Raw genomic sequence first — 20,780 nt, forward strand, 5'->3', positions numbered from 1 at the left:
TCTACGTAAGACACCCTAAAGGGAGTAAACACAGGGACTCTGCAAGACAGAGTGGCACAGAAATCTCTGTGAAAATTTCCGAGTCTGCAGGACATTGAACATATGTATTGTCTCTTTGGTATCCTGTTTTTTCAGCGAGATGGACTTAAATTTCATTGGCAGAAATTCTCTCTTTTATCTTTATCTCCTGTTTTGATGTGGTAGCCATGGAGAAAAGCCCCAGATTAGTAACAGTAGGTTGCTGCAGAATAAGAATAACTTTCTGCTTGTATTTAGATTGTAGCAATATCAGAGGCTTTGTTTAATTGGAAATATTCAGAGAATAATTATTAGATGCTGTTAGGACACTAATCCTGTTCCCTTCTATGCACCTTGAGTTGACAATCCTTAACTTCCCTCTTTTCTGAGGGTGGTTTTCTCAGGGGAGGGGCTGGCTCTCTCTGACTCCTGCTTTTGAAAACTGGTTAATTCTCCTGGAAGTAGGGCTAACACGGGAAGGATGTGCAGCACCAATTCCTGTTCCCTTTCCAAGGAAGTGTAGGCTGCACTGTGATGACTTCGTAGGTCTAATGATTACATAGGGTCAAAGAGAGGGTACAGCCTCCCTCCACATTCCACTCATAATCTTCTGAAACATTCAGTGCAGTTTGTGTACACAGCGGGAAAATCGGGCCCTCTCCTGGCTCTTGGCATTTTTTTTTTTTCCACCTGTGGGACAATTTTTTTTCCACCTGTGGGACAATTCCAGGTTGATCACTGGAGCATAATCCCCAGACTGTGTGGAAGAGGGATTTCTGGGGGAGGCTAATAAGTAGTGTGAGCCAGGAGATGCAACAATTGCAGGAGGACAGCGTGTCCTGCTGCTGCCTCAGCCTGGGGCCACAAACCCAGCTCTGTTCTTAGCCCTGCTTTGCCACCAAAACTTCTAGCTACATACAAATGATAAATTAAGTTTTCTACTGCCCACCTTGCTTTCTTTTTAAAACAGCAGCACCTCAGGAGGAAACGGAAAGTCCTCAGGTGATTGTCACTAATTTTTGCATTTATTTCCTGCTAGCTGCAGCAGCAGCTCGGGAAACTGGACACTATAAGGAAATCTGCAAGGTGAAGATTTCAAGGTTACAGCTCCCGAGGAATGTGATTAGCACGCACTGAAGAATGGGGTTGGTGAAATAATGTGGTGGCACTTCGCCACTTATTTCCTTGTTGCACAGTGTTTGCAGTGCTTGTCTAAGAAGCCTCTGCAAAGCCTCCGGTCTCTCTCTTCAGAAACCACGGCATAATTCCCATCCTTTCCCTCCTGCCTCACTCCATTATGTAACCCTATAGTGTGTGTGGCATACAAGCTAAAAACTATGTACAGATTCCAACATTTTTTCACTGTCTTCCCATTTCCTTGTATAGGAAAAAAGCTGAAATAACAACAAGTTCTGGTTATACACCGCTTTTGTTTCTTCCCTATGGAACACCAGGATGCAGACTGGCGGTATGGAGGGACCACAGACGGTCCTGGGAGCCCTCGGAGCGTGGCGCGGAGCTTCTCCCGGGAGCCCGGCGATGCCGCTCCCCTCAGGAGACCCCTCAGGAAACCACTGAGGGAACGGCGAGAGCGGGACCAGCGGATGTGACAGCAGCGCAGGCTGCTCTGCGAGGGACCGCCCCCTCGCGGACGCCGCCAATCCGATCTCCGCTTGCAACGTGACTGACGTCCATGCCAACCAATCACATCGCCCCTCCCATCACATAGACTCCACCTTTCACCCCCGTTGGTCAGATAAGCTGTTAATCGTCCGGGATGTCCCGCCTCTTTCCGGCGGGGGAAATGCTAGGTAGGAAGGGTGGAGGGGGAGAGAAGAAAGGGAAAGCAACCAATGAGACAGTAGAGATGCGTAGATTGACAGGGATGCGAACCAATCGTCGCGCTCCTTCCCCCCGCCGCTCCCTCCCTCGCGGGCGGCGGGGCAGAGGGGGCGCTCCTCCCGCACCTTCCCCGTTGGTCTATCCCACTCCGGGCCGGGCGGGCTGGGTTGAGTGAGCGGCTCGGACCATTGCTCGCGGCGGGCGGGGGGGGCGCGGGCGAGGCGGAGGAGGAAGGAGCCGGCGAAGGAGGCGGGGGGGCGGTTTAAAGGGACAAGAGCCGTGCGGGCGCCGGCGGGGGAAGCCGGAGCGGCGGCGGGCGGGGACTCGCCCCCTTCCCCACACACGCCCGCTCGCACCGCGGCCGGGGTCGCCGCCGCCAGCGCCCCCATCCCCTCCCTTCCCCTCCGCCCGCCGCTTCCACAGCGGCCTCTATGAGGTAGAAGGGAGCGGCGGCCACTCCGGGGGCGGCAGCGGCCGCTACAGCCGCCGCCTCCTCCTTCTCCTCGCCTCAGAGCGCCCCATCTTTGTGTGTGCGGGAGAAGGGCGGGAGGGAGTGCGCGCTGCCCGCCCGCCGCGCTTTGTTCGGAGCCGGGGGGCCGTGGCGGAGCCCCGGCTCTATGTGCCAGCGGCTCCCCGGCGGCGGCGGCGTGAGGGGCCGGAGCCCCTGAGGGCGGGGGGGCCCCGGCCCGTGTCGGTGCTGCGGGGCGGGGGAAGGGGCCGGCTCGCTGCCCGCCGGCCCGGCCCGTGTGCGGGCGGATTGATGTGGGGGGGTCTGACATGAGTCCGCCGGCGGCCGGGTGCTGCCATGTGACCGGCTTCAAGGTGGAGAACTGGAAGCAGAACCTGCGGGCGATTTACCAGTGCTTCGTGTGGAGCGGCTCGGCCGAGACCAGGAAGCGCAAGGTACCGGGGGCGGCTCGCATCCACCCCCCTTCCCTTCCCTTCCCTCCCTCCTTCCTTCCCTCCCTCCCCGACCCACCCGCCGCCGCCTCGGGGAGGGGACGGGTCCGGTCCCCCTCTAGCCCTCCCTCCTTCCCTCTCCACGGGGCAGGTGGGCCCGAGCTCCCGCACGCGGTCCTGGGGGAGGGAGGAGGAAGCGCTCCGGGATGGCGAGGGGGGGCACCGGGATGGAGGAGGGAACCAGCCCCGGCGGGGCCTCTTTCCCTGCCACCTGCCCCGGCGGCTTTTCCGCAGCGGGGCTGTTCCGCAGCGCCGCCGCTTCCTCCTCCTCCTCCTCCTCCTCCTCCTCCCGGAGGTTTCCCGGAATACCGGGGGGAGGGGAGGCCCGGGGCACCGGGCACGTCCGGCCTGTGGCGGAGCTTTGTGGAGCCCCGCGGGGCCGCGCCCGAGCCCGGGGGGCTGCGCGGAGCACAATGGCTGGGAGCGGGTCCCGGCGCCGGGCGTTGCGGCTCGCTCGGTTATATGTGTGGTTTTCCTTAAAAAGGGGAAAAAAAAAAAATCTGCTCGTGCTGATAATCCACTTGGAAAAGGGGATTCCTGCTCTGGTGGGGCGAGGGGGAAGAAACTGGTTCAGCCTGGAGTACAGGGAAGGGCAGGAGGGGTTTGCTCTGGGAGCTGTTGGCACCTAGGAAAAATCCCTGTAAACCAGGCAAAAAGCAGGAAGAGTGCTTTTCCCCACCTATCTCCTATAATAACATCCTTATACACTTGCATGTTTCTGGAGGGCTGCTCTATGCACTGTGCAACTAATTACTGTTTTTCCCTAGAATCAACTAGTTTTTACTTCAAAGTGACTTGGCAGATTTCTGTCAGTCGTCGCATTGGTGACTGAAGAGGGGAAGGCAGCAGCTGCACGGAGCAAAACTTGGGGTTTGGGACAACACGGATTGTGTTTTTGTTGGAACAACCCATTGAAAACTTTCTGATCCCAGTGCTTTGCATTAAGCTGCTCAGCTTATTATTCGTAATAGAACTAGAGCATGAAGGATGGACTTAAAGGGTGAGGTGCCAAACCATTTCTCTGTGTTCAGTTCATGTTCTCAGGATGATCCAATTTCCCAATTTTTTTTTACCTAAAGAGGAAAAAATGGAATCTGAGAAGAAATACGTTTTAAATGGATTTAATTACTTGGTAGCCCTGCAAAGTATAGCCAGACTTGTTTTAAATACCTTACAATTCCCTACAGGTCGATATTATGGAGTATATTAGTCAAAATCTGGGTTTATTTAGCCTAGAGCATGTTAAAATACAAATTGAGATACAGTTGATGGTGCTTTCGGCTTAAATGGAGAAAAAATTGTGTCTGTGCTGTGGAAGAAAAAAATGGCAAGTGAGGTATGAAGATGTCTCAGACAAATATAAAGCAAATGCTATGTGGAAGAATAAAAATAAAATTTCATAAGCAAAATTACCTTTTTCTAAATACAGAGCATCCTGTGTAACCTGCATACCTCATGTGTGCTGCAACAGCTTTTTCCTTCTGAAATCTAATGTAGGGATACGTTCATCATTGCTTGAGAAAAGAGCTGAAAATACAGAATATTCCATTGTAATCAATCTGTTCTCACTTCCTCTTTGCACAGCCAGGCTCATAAAGCAGAACAGGATTGTTTCAAAATTATCTGTCAGCCCAGGGAAAACACCAGTTTTCCTAATACATGCTAAAAATGCTTTTCTCCCCCCACATTTTTTTTTAAGCAGGTTGCCAGTTTCTGAATCCAGCCCACCTGAAATATGTGGGTGTACATGATCAATATGGGGGAACATTTTGGGTAGCTAAATTGGGATTCAGTTCCCTGTCTATGTTTGTAAAGACTGAAAAAAGTCTATAAATGACAGTTCTGGTACTTTATTCACCCCTTATTTATATGAACATGAGACCTTCTTCCATGGAATTTTAATTCACTGCAATTCCCTGTACATATGTATGCCTGACAGTTTTACATGTAAAATTAGAAAAAGGATGTTTTCTGTTTGGTGGCATATTTATAGTCTAATAACTAGAAATAAAATTACCTAGATAGTCCATATAACTTGAAAACAATCCTTTGTCCTTTAACAGTTTACATACACATATATTATGTATAAGTGTATATATGTATATATTCTAGGAGCAAACTGTGACTGCTTAAGAGCACCTATTTATTGGTGAAGATTCTTCTTAATCCTAATCATCAAAATGATGAGGCTAAATTAAAGGTTTATTAGCAAGTGACATTCTTTTTATTGCATGATCAGTCACATGATATGTTTATCACAGGAAACATTCCATATATATAATTGATCTTTATGGAAGGCACTGGGCAGTTGAACTGTTGTTCAGATGAAGGTAGGTATAAAAATGCCTTGGCTGTTGGTGAGAGCCAGATGTAAATGCTTCTGGTTCTAGAATGGTAACTACTATCCCTCCTAAGCCTGTCTTAAAAATCCAGGGAGCATTGGGAACTGCAGGGGGCAGAAAGGGTCTGTTCTCCTGCTCTACCTACACTGCGTTGTGCCTTGGCAGACCATTTTAGTGCTGTGCTATTTGGTTTTAATACGCACCTTTTCTGTGAATAAGCTTTTACGAGCTCCAGCTCGCGCTTCAGTTTGCTTTACAGCCAGTGCTTCCAGCAGAATGGCTCTAAAGCCTGGTTTATAGTGGGAAAGCTGTCTCCTGAACGTGTATTTCAATCCTCAGTCAGAACCAAGAGGTAATTATGTATGTGTCTTTGTAGGCACTGGGGTTCTGGTGAAGATTTTCAGAGTGTGTTTGCTCCTGAAGCATTGGCTATGCCAGGATTTGAGCTGTCATCACGGTGCATTGTTGTATCCACACGGAGGAGCGAGGCTGTGACTTGCCTCATCTCACTGCATCTTGGCCAAACTCAAATGCAGCACTCGTACAAGCTGTTCTAGGCACAGGGCTTGCCGTGGTGTAATTTTGTTGCTGGTGGTGAAGCCTAAGCAAAGACAAAACTGTCACGCTGGAGAGTGGAACAGGAGAAGAGGGAAAGGGAGAAATCCAAAGACTGACTCTTGAAATTGTAGTTATTGTGATTAAAAGTTGGAGCTAGGTTTTAGAGCTCAAGTTGTGTGTAAAGTGACATAAAATTAGTGTGGACTGTTTCATTGTTGGGCTTTGACTTGTAACTCCTGATTTTTAATTTGCCGTAGTTAGAATCTGTTTAATAACCTGATGGCAAAGCTTGTGTTTCTGTAGGTCATGGACTTTACCTTGAATATTTTGATGTGAAAATTATCTCATGCTTAATTAAATAACACTCTAGAAGAGGTCCTTAAATTTGTCACCACTACTCCCCATTCAGGAATTATGGAGCAGACAGAGGATGCTGAAAAGGCTTGTGCCAGACCTTTGTGTCATCTTTTTCCATTTTTTCTGTAGGGTCACACTTGAAACACTTGGCTTATTCCTTTAGGATTACAGATGAGAAAAATCTGTTTTGCAGTGCTGAATGTAGCTTTTGTCCCCATCAGTGAGCAATTACGCATGTAGATGCATCTTTGTGTCCAGGAGTTGGTAAGTAATGGTTTCATTGCTGGAAGGACAACTGAATTTATGATTAAATTCCCTCTTCCTGGACTATACGCCTTGGAGGAAAACTGTCTCATTCTGAATGGTTCTTACTATCACTGCCCTGAAAAGGCTCCTCATGATAAAAGTAAACTGGTCATTGTGACCACAGTCGTGATACGCACAAGGTTCTGTGTGGAATTTTAGAATGTTTGTTCAGTGCTTCAGCCAATAGATCAAAGAATAATTGCCTGTCAGGGGCTGTGCACTCTCACTGACAGTGGCTGTGTCCTGGCATATTTCTGCCTGTTTGAGAGCTTCTCTTGTTTTTCCCATTACTCTCTCTTCACATGGGTCCTACAGACCAACTCTACCTTTCAGATATGAAGAAATATTTACTTTTATAGGTGATGTCTTTGTCATGTATCGTTCTTCCCATGAACTTGTGACTTCAGTGTGTGGTTCCTTGTAATATTTTGACAGATAATCAATTTTTAGACTTAAACCTGAAATTACTTTGATTCATTTAGTAACTTTCAAAGTTAAAAAGGTTAAAATAACTTAGCAGATAACTGCCATGTCATGTTTTCAGTAGCAGGTGTTTTGGTTCACAGTCTAAATCAGTGTGTCATGTTCTTGCTAGAGTGACCTTGCAGTCTTCAAGGTAAGCTACTGGTGGAACTTCTCACTTCCCACGTTTGGGGCCTTGCCCCACGTACCTGTCCAGGAACAGGGAGGTGTTGCTTTGGTGATTTGCTTTGTACTGTAACAGACAGGCCAGGAACCTCACCAGGCTGTGCCATCTTTGCAGGCTTGGTGTTTGGATTGCTTAAATTAACGAGGAAATCTTAGCTTGTTTTTCTTTAACGTTTTTAGCATGTGCACCAAACTTCTGGATTACAAATCCTGTGGAGCATTTGAAAGAGCAGTCCAGGATTCAAGAAGCATGTCTCTTTTTCAGCTGCGTACTCTGCTGTGGCTGCCTAAGTGACCTGTCTGATTGACTCAGGAAGGATGTTCTTCTTTGCCATGTGCTGTGGGAACTGCCTTCTCCCTGAAAGCCCATGAGAAGTGTCAAAGTCAACTGCAAGCTTCATTGTTCAGGAGGTCTCCAGTTTCATGCTTGAGCAATCTTCCTTAGTTCTTAACCACTAAGGATTTAAAAGGTCCTTAGACCTGCTGGAGGTAATGTTCTCTTTCCTCTCAGTGTGAAGACATGACCTTTGGTGTGAGAGATTCCCAGACTTGAGATTTTAGCTCTGTACCCAGCAGAGCCTGGTGTACGTGGGACATGTCAGATTGAGAATGTTCCACTGAGTTTATGTCTCTGGTGCTGAAGAACATAATACAAGACCTTCCTCTTCCTAGTGGTGCTAAGCCCTATTCTGTATCCTGTACCATGGGTCTTTTAAAATCACTTGTTGGTTTCTGGGCCAAAGGTTAGGAATTAGTCTTGCACCATGAACTTGAAGGTGGTGAATAGCAGTTCTTAAGTTGTGGGATCTGAACCATCAGGACTTCTGTTTTTTAGCATGGATGGGAGAGACAGTAAATGCAGTTTTCTCCCTCCTTGTGTTTGTTTCCTGTTGTAGAGCAGGAAGATGGATCTGCACAAGCAGATGAAGTTAAAAATAGGGATAGTTGGACAAGAAGGCTTACATCTTTTTTTCTGTAGTCTTATCAGCAGTCAAAGGTTTGCTCATAGCCAAGCTGTTTGTAAGAGTAGTCGAACCATCTCTTTAATTTTGTCTGCAGTCAATGATTTTATTTGCTTAACGCTGAAAGCTTTTAAACTGTAATGACAGCGAGTAGTGTGAAGGTGAGCAGGGTGGAATGGCTTTGTTTGATTTGCTGGACTATGTGTTGAGCTTTATTTTAAGCCATCAAAGCTTTAAACCCCAAACAAAGGTTAGGTGATAGCCTCATTTTTTGTTCCAAGCCTTAATCTTTAGGTGAAACCAGAGCTGCAAATTGCTTGCAAACCTTGTACTCTCCTCTCATTTGAGGATTTTCTGTTTCAGTAACTGGTGTAACAAATTTAGAGGCAAATGTTACCGACTGGTACTGGAAGTTTTCTGCTTGTGAATTGCTGACTCTCCTCCTTGAGCTGAGCAAAAAAAAAAAAAAAAGTGTTTTCCTTTGGGATGGACTCTGGGGATCCTTCTTCGTAACAAATGCTCTTGCAACTGTTAGTTTGATTCCCAGTGGTGGCTGATTTGTTTTAAACCAGAGAAACATTAACTCGGTTTAAAACCTTATGTTTCCCACATTAAACCAAGCACCCACAGTTTTTTCCGTTCATGTGCAGATCTATGAATTCTTACGAAGAAACTGGTTTATTTCTGTCTTTTTCCTGGTAGATACAGGATTTTTTTTTATTAGCCACACCTTTCTGTTTCACTTGACTGACAGCTACTTTAAAACTGTGGGTTTGGGCTTTTTATTACATTCTCATGATTCTCCCAGTGTTTGTAATGTGTCTGTAGCCCATAGCAGCACCCAAGGTGAGTAGATACTTATGTCCTCTTATTATACATGAGGTATAGTGGCATCAGGAGAAAGGCAGTCTGAAAGTGACCCATAAACATCTCACTGGCCTGTTCAAAACATTATTAAAAAAGAAATTATTTTTCTCCCCACCACGCAAAGAGCCATTGTTAGAACCTTTCTAGACTTGGACAGAAAGAGCTGCCTAGAGGCACTGTCTCCAGCCTCTTGTTAACCTGTGGACAATGGAGCAAGTGAGTAATGCTGTAATGACATTACAGTTTATTCTGTTATCCTGGACTGTGTTGTCAGCAAGCAGTGTTGGAGTGTAGGGAGAGCCATATGTTACCCAAGAGGCCTGAATTGGGAACCTTTCCTTAGCAGAAGCAGTTCGAGAAGCTGATAGATCTGTTCAGACTGAATGGAAGCTCTGTCTTGGTAGTTGTATTCTCTTACATATTGATTCGGCAGTCCTTTATGTACACTCGGCTTAATTCAAGCTAAGAACTTTGCTGCATTAGCTAGTAATAGAATCAATGTTGTAAAGAGTTACTCCTTGCAAAATTGACCTGCATTCTGTTTGGGAGTGGGACCACATAATGCAACTGGCACAGCAGCTCAAGAACAATCTGTGGTTTAGTGTTGGAGCAGCTGCCATGGTGCTGATCTCTCTCATTTAAGAGAAAGAATCATTTTATCTGTCTCAAGACCTATTTGAGGATCTGTAAAGTGAACTGTTACCAGACACCAGTTGACTCAAAGTAACCTGAGATTCACTTTATCAGTTGATAACTGATTAGCAGCAAGCATTCTGTCCTGTCGCATTCTTTTGTGTGTGGAATGCAGCAAATACTCTACTTTAGATTTTCCATTTCTCTATTTAAGTAGAATGTTCCTTAAGGTTTGGTTTTATTTTTCTTAAAACCTCTCAGAGATACATAACACTAACAAGAAACCCATAATTTTTTTTTTTTGCCTGTCTCTGCTACTTTTAAAGTTGGTAAAAAGAACTTTTTCCCCTCCTCTTATTCTTCCTTTCCTGTGTTTAATGGAGCTTGAAATTAACGTGGCTTTTCTTGTCTACCTCTTGCATAGTATCACTGGTGATGTCAGCATATCCCTGGTGGGAAATATATCTGTGAAGATCTACAGTGCACTAAATTTGTCATTGAATGAAAAAATTTGGTATTAGACAAGGTGAAACTTAAAAAAAAGAGAAAAAAGTGGATATTGGTAACAAGAGTTGTTTTCAACACTACTTAAAATGTAGTATCTTTTTAATGTAACTGTTGAGGGCCAGTGCAAGTTTTCATGTCCTGACACAAATTCTGACATTAAACATGACAAATATATTAAACATCCTCATATTTCAAGTAGTGGTGAGAGGCAGCTCACAAACTGACACTGCTTGGTAGTAAGTCTGAAGACAGAACTGGGATTTGACTGGGCTTAAATGGTCTTGTCCTTGTACCATGCTGGTTTTGCCATGGTTGTTTTGAACACACAGCTGAGCTCTTCTGCATGTACGTGTAAGATGTGAAAATTTAACTATTAATACATTCAGTGAGTTCTGTTTATGTAGAATTAAGATGTAGAGATCATTAATCTACATTTCATTCAAAAGATCATTGGAATATCTTCTCTTTGTTATTAGTGCCTTTATTTGGAGTTCTGTGTTGCCACTCTTCCCTAGTATATTAAACCAAGTTTTCATCCATGTATTAATCCATAGTTTAAAATATATTATATTTAAAAATCACCTAGTTATTAGGCCCTTTTTTTTCTTAAACACATAAAAGAGCCTGCAGTATTTGAATGTAGTTTAGCGATGGGGATGATGGAGTATCAAACACCCATGTGGGCACCATGTTCCATTGCCTCACTTGTCACTCAGAAGTTCATGCATCCAAGTAGCCCCTTTTAAATAGGCTTTGGCTTTGGATTCATCTCACTGAATTGACTGCCAGGGCTTTTATATGTATGTTTTGCTTCTGTTTTTAAAGGGCTTTTGTTTTTGCATCAAGTACAGACTTGAATTACTTCAGTGTTTATCAGCACAAGGAGAGAAAGCAGCAGTTTATAAGCTTTATTTTTGCCTACCTCCCTCTTGCCAACTTCTATTTAAAAAGTATCTTTCCCTCCTTGTGTCTTTGTTCAACCTGATGTTATTTCACAGAGTTTGTCTAATTACAGTTTGTACTTCTGTCCTCTGCAATCAGCCTTGTTGTTGCATTGCAAGTCAGATTTTAAGGGACCTTGTCTACAATATACTCGGTAAATAAAGGTGAGATTTATTGCACAGCAGATGTATGACAGCTCAGTAAGTGCAGACAGCTGAGATAGCTGACTGATTTCAGTACCTCGTTTGTGTTAGGTGAGCTTTTGTGACCCTCTGCCCTCCAGGGACAAATGCAAAATTTGTCTTAAGGTTTTATGTTTTTCTTTGCTGTGCTTCATTATTTTCATATTAGTGCCCAGTTTTGCTCTTAACTGGATCTCTGTCCTGTTGGCAGCTGGTGGCCAGAGTGAAGCTCTCATTCACATTGGCCTCTGTGCATTGTTGACTTCTGCCATGCTCTCTCAGTAAGCATCCCCTCCCGAGAGCTTATTATTGGACATGTTTATCTGCATGATGAACACTCAGTTCTTTGGTCACTCAGGACTACGTTTTGACTACGCTTTTGGTTGTGGGATAATCTTGATGTGGAGAACAGGATGAGAAATGCTGTGAAAATAGTTTCAAAATTCCTGCAATTCTGTGCATAAAGAGGAACAAGACTCTCCTCTGTCATGATGAGGCTGTTCCCTAAGGAAATTTCTTATACTGTGTTCAGCATAATTTTATCTTACTGCCCTTCGTGATGTATTTCCTTGTCACATAGTAGTTCTGCTACTTAGAACTTTTCTTGCTATGCAAGTTCCAGAGTTACCCCAATAAATTAAATTTGTTTTCTGCTTGTCTTTGGAATAATTATATCCTTATTGAGAGGTTTTGGGGAGTAGATTTTTTTTTTTGTCTGCCTTAGGCCGTGTACTGCAAAAATCTGACTGTAGAAAAACAGAACTCCAATTTTGCAGTAACCTGAAGAATTACTTTATTACAGCAATTCTTTATAAAACAAGCAGTTTAACTCTGTAAGCACATTGTACCTGTACGTTGAAACTGGCAGACAAGTTGTTTTAAGCAGTAGTGAAAAGGATGTTAAGGAGAAGGTGAGTTTGCAAATCTGACAAGTTTTAAAATATTGAATTGAAATTTGGAAACTAGTTATAGATACGGGTTCCAGTGAGGCACAAGTACATGATGGAATTGGTAAATGGTTTGGGTGAGAAGAATGCCACTGAGGTAAAGGACAGGCAGTATTTGACTTACCAGAAAAAAGCAAGAGATGTGAAATTTGAAGCTTTCTGTGCATTATCTTGGAGACTGGTGAGTGAAGAACATGAAATCAGCTCTTCAGCTCTAGGTGAACAAGTGTCTTTCCTTAATTGTGTAAGGAATTACCAGCTCTGGGCTGCATGTTCCTGCTGTTGTACCATTGCTGTGTCATGTTTGTGTGGTTGTGCCATGAAACAGAAAGAGCAGATAAAGACGAAAATTTTTTTTTTTACTCCTCTTACTGATACTTCACCAACCTGAGTAGTGACACTGGGAGGCTGCATGTGGCAGCTTGAATAATAACTGCTGCTGTGCTCTGGACTGTGCCAGGGACAGACCATGTGTGAGTGTTGTCCTAATGGTGGCTTCTTCTGTAAAGAGTTTCTAATACCGACTTCATCCAGAAGGTTCTGTGAAGGAACCTCTGTTAGTGCTGCAGTGGTGTGCTTGTACCTGCTGTTCTCACTGGTGTGTGCTGAGCCTGATACATGAAACTTGTCTTATGTCTGCAATTGTTGGAACTTACTCCTGTATGCAAATAAGTTACCCCAGTTTCCTTGTGAAAAATAAATGAATTGGGGAGTGTAGAATGCCTGTAATCTGTGATCAGCTATTACAGTAAATCTACTTTTCATATTATGTTTAATTTAATGAAATGAATAGTGTTTTTCCAAATAATCAAGTTACGAGCCGCTTGTGTCCCTCTTTACAGAGGCCCGTCTCTAAGTTAAGATTTCTGTCTTTTATAATCAAGCTCTAGTAAGCTGACGTAACTTTTTTGTTGGTTTAAAGCATGTGGTCATGGGCCGTGTGCCTAGATCATGCTCCTGCTGCATGTAGTTGAGGATGATGGGATAATGGGACTGTAAATTATCTCTTTATGGTGCTGGTTTTCCTCTGGCCTCCTCCCTTGTGCAGTGTGGAGCAGCCCCAAGGCCGTTCCGAGTGGTGCCAGCTGGCTGGAGCCCTGGGGGCCGCTGTGCCAGATGGAGACAGCAGCACTCCAGTGAAAGCCAAACGTGCTTCCCGGGGTCGTGGGGAGGTGCAGCCTCTGCAACCCTGCCAGGGATCCCTGGGCAAGAGCTGTCCTGGGACTCCGTTACTCCTCTACTGGTGCAGCTGTGGAGGGGACTGGGCTAGGGCATCTGTCAGGCTTTTTTTTTTTTTTTTTTTTTTTCTGGTGTAGATTCTTAATTCAATATTCAGCTATTAAGCATTTTCAATGTGTTAGCATCTCCTTTTTCCTAGTTTATGCTTCTGTACTGTATCTGTGAAATGATCAATTCCATAGCATGTACAGATGCTCGGTATTGAGACAGATTTTTTCAATTTGATTAAGTGTGGTGGTTCCTGATGTGTTGTCCTGCTTTTTTCCTGACTACCGAAAAATGCTGTTATCCATAAGATACTCAGACTAGAAACAGCTTGTTAATGCTGATTTTTTTTCACTAAAATGAAACAAAGCCCCAAACCCTTCATTCCATTGTCTGAAATGACAGCTTCAGATATGCTCAAAAATAAAAGCATCCCTTCATTTGCCTAGTTGACTTTATAGTTTGTATTGAAAAAAATCTATTTCTTAGAATACCATTGAAATCAGTTGTTGGTGTTACTGCATTTTATTCAGCCCTGTGGCTTTTTTTGTATTCCAGAACAATTCTTAGTGTAGAATAGCCTCATCTGCACAAGATATACCCCACAAAACCCATGTGTTTGAATATTCCCATCTTGTGGAGATGAGGACAATAAATGGGTGAAACTCTTCGAAGAATCCAATTCCCTGGTGGCTGCTCAAACAGCTATTTGTTCTGTGAAGGAGCTGAGATACACCAACCTACCCAGTGTTTCTTTACTCTCTTGACCCAGAAGGCTTTGTTCTTATTGACCCATTAATGCAGCTCACACTTCTAATCCAGGAACCCAAAATAGCTGCCAGGCCTGGATTTTACTGTGGTGGCATTTGCTGCACAGGTAGTTGGTATAACCCACCATGCAGAACTGCAGCTGAAAACCCCCCTGAGCTGAGGCACATGAGACTATTTTGGGCAGATATTTCAAGTGTCTGATTTAAGTAAGGTAATAAACCCAACTTGATAGAATGTACAAAGGACTTAGCAGAAGAACAATATATTTGGAGTCAACTCTCCCTGTCAATCTCCAGAACTGGACATGAGTGGGAATAGGGAAGGAGGGATGTGCCTTGTAGCTCCCTTGCCCTGATGATTGTGCTAGAGGAGTGAAGTACAAGGAGAATGGACCACAGAAAGTACTAGTTACCATATTCCAGCCTAAATAGTATTTATCTCTGCTCTTGAAGAAAGAATGATAGTGTTTTTGTGATCTCTTAGGATATGACACAGATTTGGGAGTGATCATTCAGTCTTGTATTAGTAAGGCAAGTGATTTAAGGCTGAGTCTATCCTGAAGGACACACCAGCTTGAGGTAATGAAGCAGTGGGAAGAAATGTATGGTGAGAAATAATTTAAAGGCTTTAGATGCATTTCCCTGGTTTCTTTACAAAGTAGATTTTTTCAAAGTGACCTTCATTTGCAGGAACTGTTTCTACTCAGTGTGTGCTCCTCTTTGCTACACAATATTTTTGGTACCTTTTTGCTTGGAGAAGCTTCAAATCACAGGGAATTGGAGTTAATTTCCTAGCAAGGTAGTAAATGACTTGTAATCGCTTCCTTAACAAAATTCTTAACATGTACTGTTCTCTTAATTCTCTCTTTTGCAGGTGTCTTATATCTACTTACAGGTATCGGAAATAAAGCTTTTCAAGGAAATTGTGAAATTTTCCTTTTGTCATGCAGAAAGAAAGCTCTGCTCTATGTAAAACCTTGCTGAGTGTGATGCCTGCAAGACTGTTCCTGTCACTTTAAATACTTTTATATCCAGCTACTACTAATAGTTAGTGAATTAGTTTTCTTTCAAGATATGAAATCCTTTTGTCCTGCTCTTCCTCAGTGCTGAATCCTTTAACCTCACCAATTCATATGTTTCAGCTCACACTGCTTAACTGCTTAAAGTATTTCCTTCAAGTTAAGGTCTTGAAAGTAGAACACATAATATGTGAAATCAACTCTTACCAGCATTAATGTACTTTTCTTCTGGTTCATGAAGCAAAGAGATTGCATTGGAATTGAAATTGATGATTGGTGGAATTTCCAAACTGTTTATTGAAAAAAAAATTAGCAAACCATATCAAAGGGCAGAAGTCATGCTTTATTTCTGTCAATTCTACAGAGCCGAAGAAGGTTTAAGTGTGGTGTGTGTTCAAACAGGAAGGAGATTCCACTCAGCTTTGTCCTTCACTTCTTCTGCAGGTTTTGCTTTAAGAACTTGTAGTAAGGAGCTTTGGTTCCAGGTTTCTTTGTGGTTTATTAGGTGGAAAAGTGAAATGGATGACCAGGAATCTACTTCTTAGCAGAGATGGTTTTTGTTGTAATTTCCTCTCTGACCTTCTAGCGAGGCCAAAGCTGGTTTTGAACCTGCCCTTAACTCACAGGTAATGGTGAGTTCTGCTGCAGAGCACACAAGATCTGAAAGACTTTGTGATGTCCTGAGTTGGACTCAGTGGTCACACCAAGCTTTCAGTGTGACTTATTTCACATCAGCTTGGTTTGACTGGTTAATTCAATGTTTTTCTGTTAAGCAGAATCTGGTGCATTGTTTCCTGATTTTTGTTCTGTATCTGTTCTTTGAAGCACATTCTCTACAACAGACAGCACCTTGTTTTCAATGGCTACTTTTTAATTTATTCTTTTTTCTTCCATACCATGAGTTTTCCTTCGTGTTCCCACTTCTCTGGCTGTACACTGCCTTTTTCCCTAGAAATTATCTGTTTGTTTACAGTTTAGACAAATGTCTACATTTCTGTGCTCCTAATTTTTTAACGTGAGCCCACCCTTTCGAGCCTAAGCATGGAGCACTACTCCTGACACAGAGTCTGAGCAGACTGTTCCTCATGCCAAGGTTGTAAGTGTTAATCTTGCTGCAGACTGGGGTGATAATTCATTGCTGTCACAGCAACACATGCTGAAAGTTGCTTCTTGCCAGATTTGTTGGCTATATGCTACACTAGAGAAAATTATTTCAAGAGTCTTATTGCATAGCCAGATGCTGCAGAACTCGTGCAATCAACCTCCCCTCCCCCCTTTTTATGGCTCCTCTGACTTCAGGGAGGAAAAACTATTATACACTGAAACACATTCCTGTGTAACACTAGTAAAGACGTGGATGAACTTCTGATTGTGGCTAATTTTTCTGGTTTTTCATGTAGGGAAGTTCTGGTTTGTGTTCAGGATAAAAAGGAAGGAAAGCTTTTAAGGTAGGATGAGGGGAATTTTAAAAGGAAATTAACAGTCTCTCCCCTGCTGTTTGTTGTGTTCTCTGCCATAGTTGGGTGCTGTGGAAATTTTGTGTTTTCTTTAAGAGCTAGTGACTAGGTTGGCTCAATTCTGAAGAACTGGAGCCTTTGCCATCTGTGTCCTTAGGATCTTTCAAATGCAGGAGAACCTTTGTGAACTCTGGATATCATCATATCTCAGCACTGGCCTAAAGATGATTTTTGGTTTAGTTATAGCTGAGATGTAGAGCCCTGAAGAGGAAAATAAGTGGGTTTTTGGTACAGGATTTGAGTCCCCTGTAACAACTTAACATTTGCTCTTATATATGTGCTGTAAAAAAATGCAAGTTATGTAGGTTTTTTCCCAAGGTATCCATTACATTTTGGGCATGGTGGTGTCTGATTACCAGGGAGGTGAGATTTACTGACTGTTTAGTCAGAAAGAAATACACTTTTCCCAATGTATTTCCAGCATAAATCTCATCCAGTGGCTGGGCATTGTGTCACCAATAATTTTATCCTCTCTTGTATTTTAAGAGAAGGTGCCATAGAAATTGCATTATTATGAATGTGTTCCCATGGGACAAGATCCAGGTGAAAATGCAGTGTTAGAGAGTTTATTATTACCCACACATTGTGTGTCAATGCAGAGCTCCCCTGCTTTTCATTCCTTGTGCTACAGTTCTTTGCACTTCTAGATCACAGGAAACACTGCCCTGAAAATCAGAACTAGGAAGGGCTTCTTAGACCTGAGCAAATCACCTCTCTGCTTGGCAGGGAGAGCTTTTCAGCAATTTAAGGTACTCTAAGAAGGCCCGAGGCCTCAATGCTCTCAAATGCTTTTTTAATCCTGCTGTTAAGCACAAAGGCCATGTATTTGTCCCCAAAACACTACCCATGTTTTTAAGTATAGAGACAAAGCAAGAGATCAGGACTAGAAAGCTGTACTGGCTCTCATGGAATATTTTTGCTCTAATCTGTGTGAGATTACTGGTGATTTGCAATTGTAATACTCTCCTGAAGAATCCCTTGGTTTTGCTTCGAGCTCTTAACTGGTTTTTCAAGTGCAATATGCCAAGGAAGTTCTGGCTTTTGTTCAGATGAAAGACTTTATAATTCACTTTCTCCCTCATTCCTATGTTTCCCCTTATCCCGCCCTATCCTGCTGTTGTGGTTTGTGTATGTGTCAGCCTTTCATTTTCCCACGTACAGGGGCTTTAAGAGCCCAGACAGTTCCTGTTGCTGGGGTAGCCTGCACAGCTCTTGGGAGCTGGGGGGAGAAAGGTTGAGTTCCTTGTTCTGTTTCTGGCCTCCACTGCCACATCCAAATGTTGGATTGAGGCTCAATCTGTGCACTATAGATGTTGAATTTATTCCTGGTACTGTTTCCTTGAGTGCAGGAACAGGAATTTGTTTAGAACAAATTGACAGATGAGTTCTCTGTTCTTACCAACATTCAGATTGCACTGTGGTTATTTTTAATAGCAAATACAATGTCCTGTTTTTTTTCTTTTTAGCAATGCCAAACACACACAAATGTCTGCTGCTATGTTAACTTTGGTGAGGGATTTGGAGCTTTGATGAGCTGCTGTATATCAGCTAATGTTTTCCTTAAGTGTTGGTAAGTCTGTCTGAGTTTTGGAAGCTGGGACAGGCTAGATCCATGGAAGAATGTGTAAAAATGTCTCATCTGCCAAAGAAGATTTGTTAGTATGTTCAGGGCAATAAATAATTTAAAGTTTCTGAAAACTGTTAAGGTTTGTGTGATATGGGGAAGAAGGAAAGCAAATGATAAATACATAACTTCCCTCTTTCCCAGTGAGACTGCTGTTTGAGCTGTTCCCTTCTCCCAAATTCAGTTGCTCAGCTGGGAGACAAAGAAGGGTTAAGTTGATCTGTTTGCTTGAACTGATTGATTTCAGACCCCAGTCATTTACAGCTTTGGGGCAGAGCTTGTGGAGTCTTACCTTGTGATGATGTTTCCCTCTTGGAATGCAATGTGGTAATTCATAAGATTGCATCAGATGGATTCCCTGCTTAAGGGGAAGCTGCGGATTCCAGCAGACCATCCACGGTCCTTTAGGGAGAGAACTGAAATTGAGAAGGGAAGGCAGGACCCACAGAGCCCTTGCTGCTCTCTGAACATGGGCTTATGGGCTTCTCTGGAATTCAGTCTTCTGCTTGATAGAAATAATTACCTTCTAACACAACAAAGCTTTCCGTTTCTGTATGGTAAGTAAGTAAATGGCAAATAATGGGAGATGGAAGCCTGTACAACATCTCATACAAAGTGAGGGAATGTGGAAGAGTTAGAGTCAAAGCCTCTTTGTTTTGGGTGGGGGGATGATGAGGGAAGAGTATTTTTAATGTGTTGGTTTTTTTAGGAAACCCCTGAATAGTGAGCAGTGAGGATGTGGCAGGGAATTCACTAACAACTGCCTACTCAAGTGTGGTAGAACAACCCAGAGTTCTGTTCAGGGGTAATGATCCCTCCAGACCTCAGGGAAGAAATGGGATTTCAGGCTGATTCTGTCAGGGTGGTGTTTGGTGGCACAGCTGATTCTGCCCATCCCAGCAATGTGTTCTGTACACAATTGTTAACGTGAGGCCTTGGCACAGAAACTGTTGGCCAAGTTTGATTTCCCTGAAGGACATCGTGAAGTCAGCAGAAATTACAGTGTGGACTCAGCTCAGAGGGAAGTTATGGCTCTTTCCCGTGGATGGACCTTTTGCTTCTTTGTCCTTTTTTTTTTTTTTCTTAATGCATATGTTGACATTCAAATTTAAAACCACATAACAAAGGAAACTTTTTCTATCAGTCTGAAACCCAAAACCCTTTCACTTGGTGCTGCAGTAGCATGTAAGATTCCTTGATTATACCAGTACTCCTTAGTCTTGGAGAGTCTTGAAGGAACATATTGGCTGATGGGAAGCCAGTTGGAAATGAGAACTCTTTTCTTCAATTGGAAAACCAAATTAGTATATGCTTAAGTCCCTCAAAAGCACTGCTCATGCTATCTAATGTCTGTTAATCATTTCTTAGGAGAAATGATGGAAATGTTACTCAATGCACTAATTCTCTACAGTGTTTCTAATTACTCCATTGATTTTTTTGAAGCATAGATTTGTGTAAAGGAACACACGGGTATATTTGAACAAATACAGAGCAATAAAACTGTAATTGTAATTCATGTACATTCAACAAACAAAGCATTAATTTTATTAGTTTTTCCAGCAGTCTGTGTGTTTGAAGTGTGTGGCTGGTTCTTTCTTAAGTCTGTGACTCATTAAAATTTCTGTACTGTATTGTCTCATCTGTCAGGCAATCTCACGTTGATTTGGTGTTTTATATGTACACATTGTATAAGTAATTCATTTTAAAAAGTCAAAAAATGTATGCAAAGGCTGGTTTAGTAGTTGATTGTGGTAAAGTTTACCATTCTCCATGGTATTGTCTTAATCATAAAAGAAAAAAAATGTTCCTCAGGTTGTTCCAGTCAGTCTGCATTCAGTGTCTGAGTTCTGGTCCACTGAACAGTCACTGCTCTGTTATATCCGAGTTAATAATACTGTGACTTCATCTATTGTTTTAATAAAAATGCCAATAATTATTGTAAGTGGTTATGAAATTTCTTCCTTTCAATCCCAGTGTCTCAGAAGAGACTCCTATTAAACTTCATCTCACATCATGAGAGAATGTATGATGAGAAAATGTGTGTTGGTATTTGGAATCCTGTAAGAACACTTACTTATTTCATTTTTGTGATGTTGTCGTTGGGTGGAGCTCAGGGTTTGGAGTTTTTTTTTTCTCCTATATAAATGCATTTCCAGATGTTAACTTTTGAAAGTCTCAGTCTGAATTTTGAGGTTTTAATCCTTCATTTCAAATGCACGGAATCACTGTAGTGGGTTTTTTTTTTTTTTAAGTTTAATTAGGGATTTTTGGTGTGTGTGTGTATATATGTTAAAAACCCACACACATATAGTCACTGGTAATTTGCTTAACCTTGGGCAGGAAAAGTGGAGAATGGTAATAGGAGATGCTTCAAGGTGTGTGGTATCCAGTATAGTACAGAATCTGTTCTTTCTCTGCCTTTTTCAGCCTCAGGTTCACTAATTTAACGATCAATTTAAGAGGCTTCAAGGTCTGCTGTGTTTTGTCAGAGCAGCAGAGCTAGACCATATGGATGATGTTTTTTCCCTTTATCCTTTTTTGTAATTTCTGTGGAT

At 42.9% G+C, this 20,780-nt stretch overlaps 2 protein-coding genes across 4 annotated transcripts in view; one reads left to right on the top strand and one right to left on the bottom strand.

Annotated features, from left to right (window-relative positions):
* Window positions 1-1,030: 1,030 nt before the first annotated feature.
* On the bottom strand, window positions 1,031-2,265 carry LOC128815565 (uncharacterized). Its single transcript, XM_053992374.1, has 3 exons — window positions 1,986-2,265; window positions 1,506-1,825; window positions 1,031-1,097 (listed from the first exon to the last, which is right to left on the bottom strand). Exons 1-3 carry the CDS (start codon window positions 2,247-2,249, stop codon window positions 1,031-1,033), a joined length of 651 nt encoding a protein of 216 aa, XP_053848349.1. The 5' UTR covers window positions 2,250-2,265.
* The window catches only part of USP22 (ubiquitin specific peptidase 22), an 89,341-nt gene continuing 70,825 nt past the window's right edge, over window positions 2,265-20,780 (top strand). For all 3 annotated transcript variants that reach the window (XM_053991907.1, XM_053991908.1, XM_053991912.1), the window contains exon 1: window positions 2,265-2,763. In XM_053991907.1, the coding sequence (XP_053847882.1) occupies window positions 2,638-2,763 (126 nt within the window). In that variant the 5' untranslated portion in view covers window positions 2,265-2,637. The remainder of the gene's footprint in view (window positions 2,764-20,780) is intronic.

The sequence above is a fragment of the Vidua macroura genome, chromosome 16 (assembly GCF_024509145.1).
Source record: "Vidua macroura isolate BioBank_ID:100142 chromosome 16, ASM2450914v1, whole genome shotgun sequence".
Lineage (NCBI taxonomy): Eukaryota > Metazoa > Chordata > Aves > Passeriformes > Viduidae > Vidua > Vidua macroura.

Coding starts and splice junctions, on each gene's coding strand:
- LOC128815565 (XM_053992374.1), bottom strand. CDS start 2,249: ATGGGGGCGCTGGCGGCGGCGACCCCGGCCGCGGTGCGAGCGGGCGTG. Junction 1,826..1,985: donor GGGATAGACCAACGGGGAAG/GTGCGGGAGGAG, acceptor CTTCCTACCTAG/CATTTCCCCCGCCGGAAAGA. Junction 1,098..1,505: donor CTCCGAGGGCTCCCAGGACC/GTCTGTGGTCCC, acceptor TTCACCTTGCAG/ATTTCCTTATAGTGTCCAGT.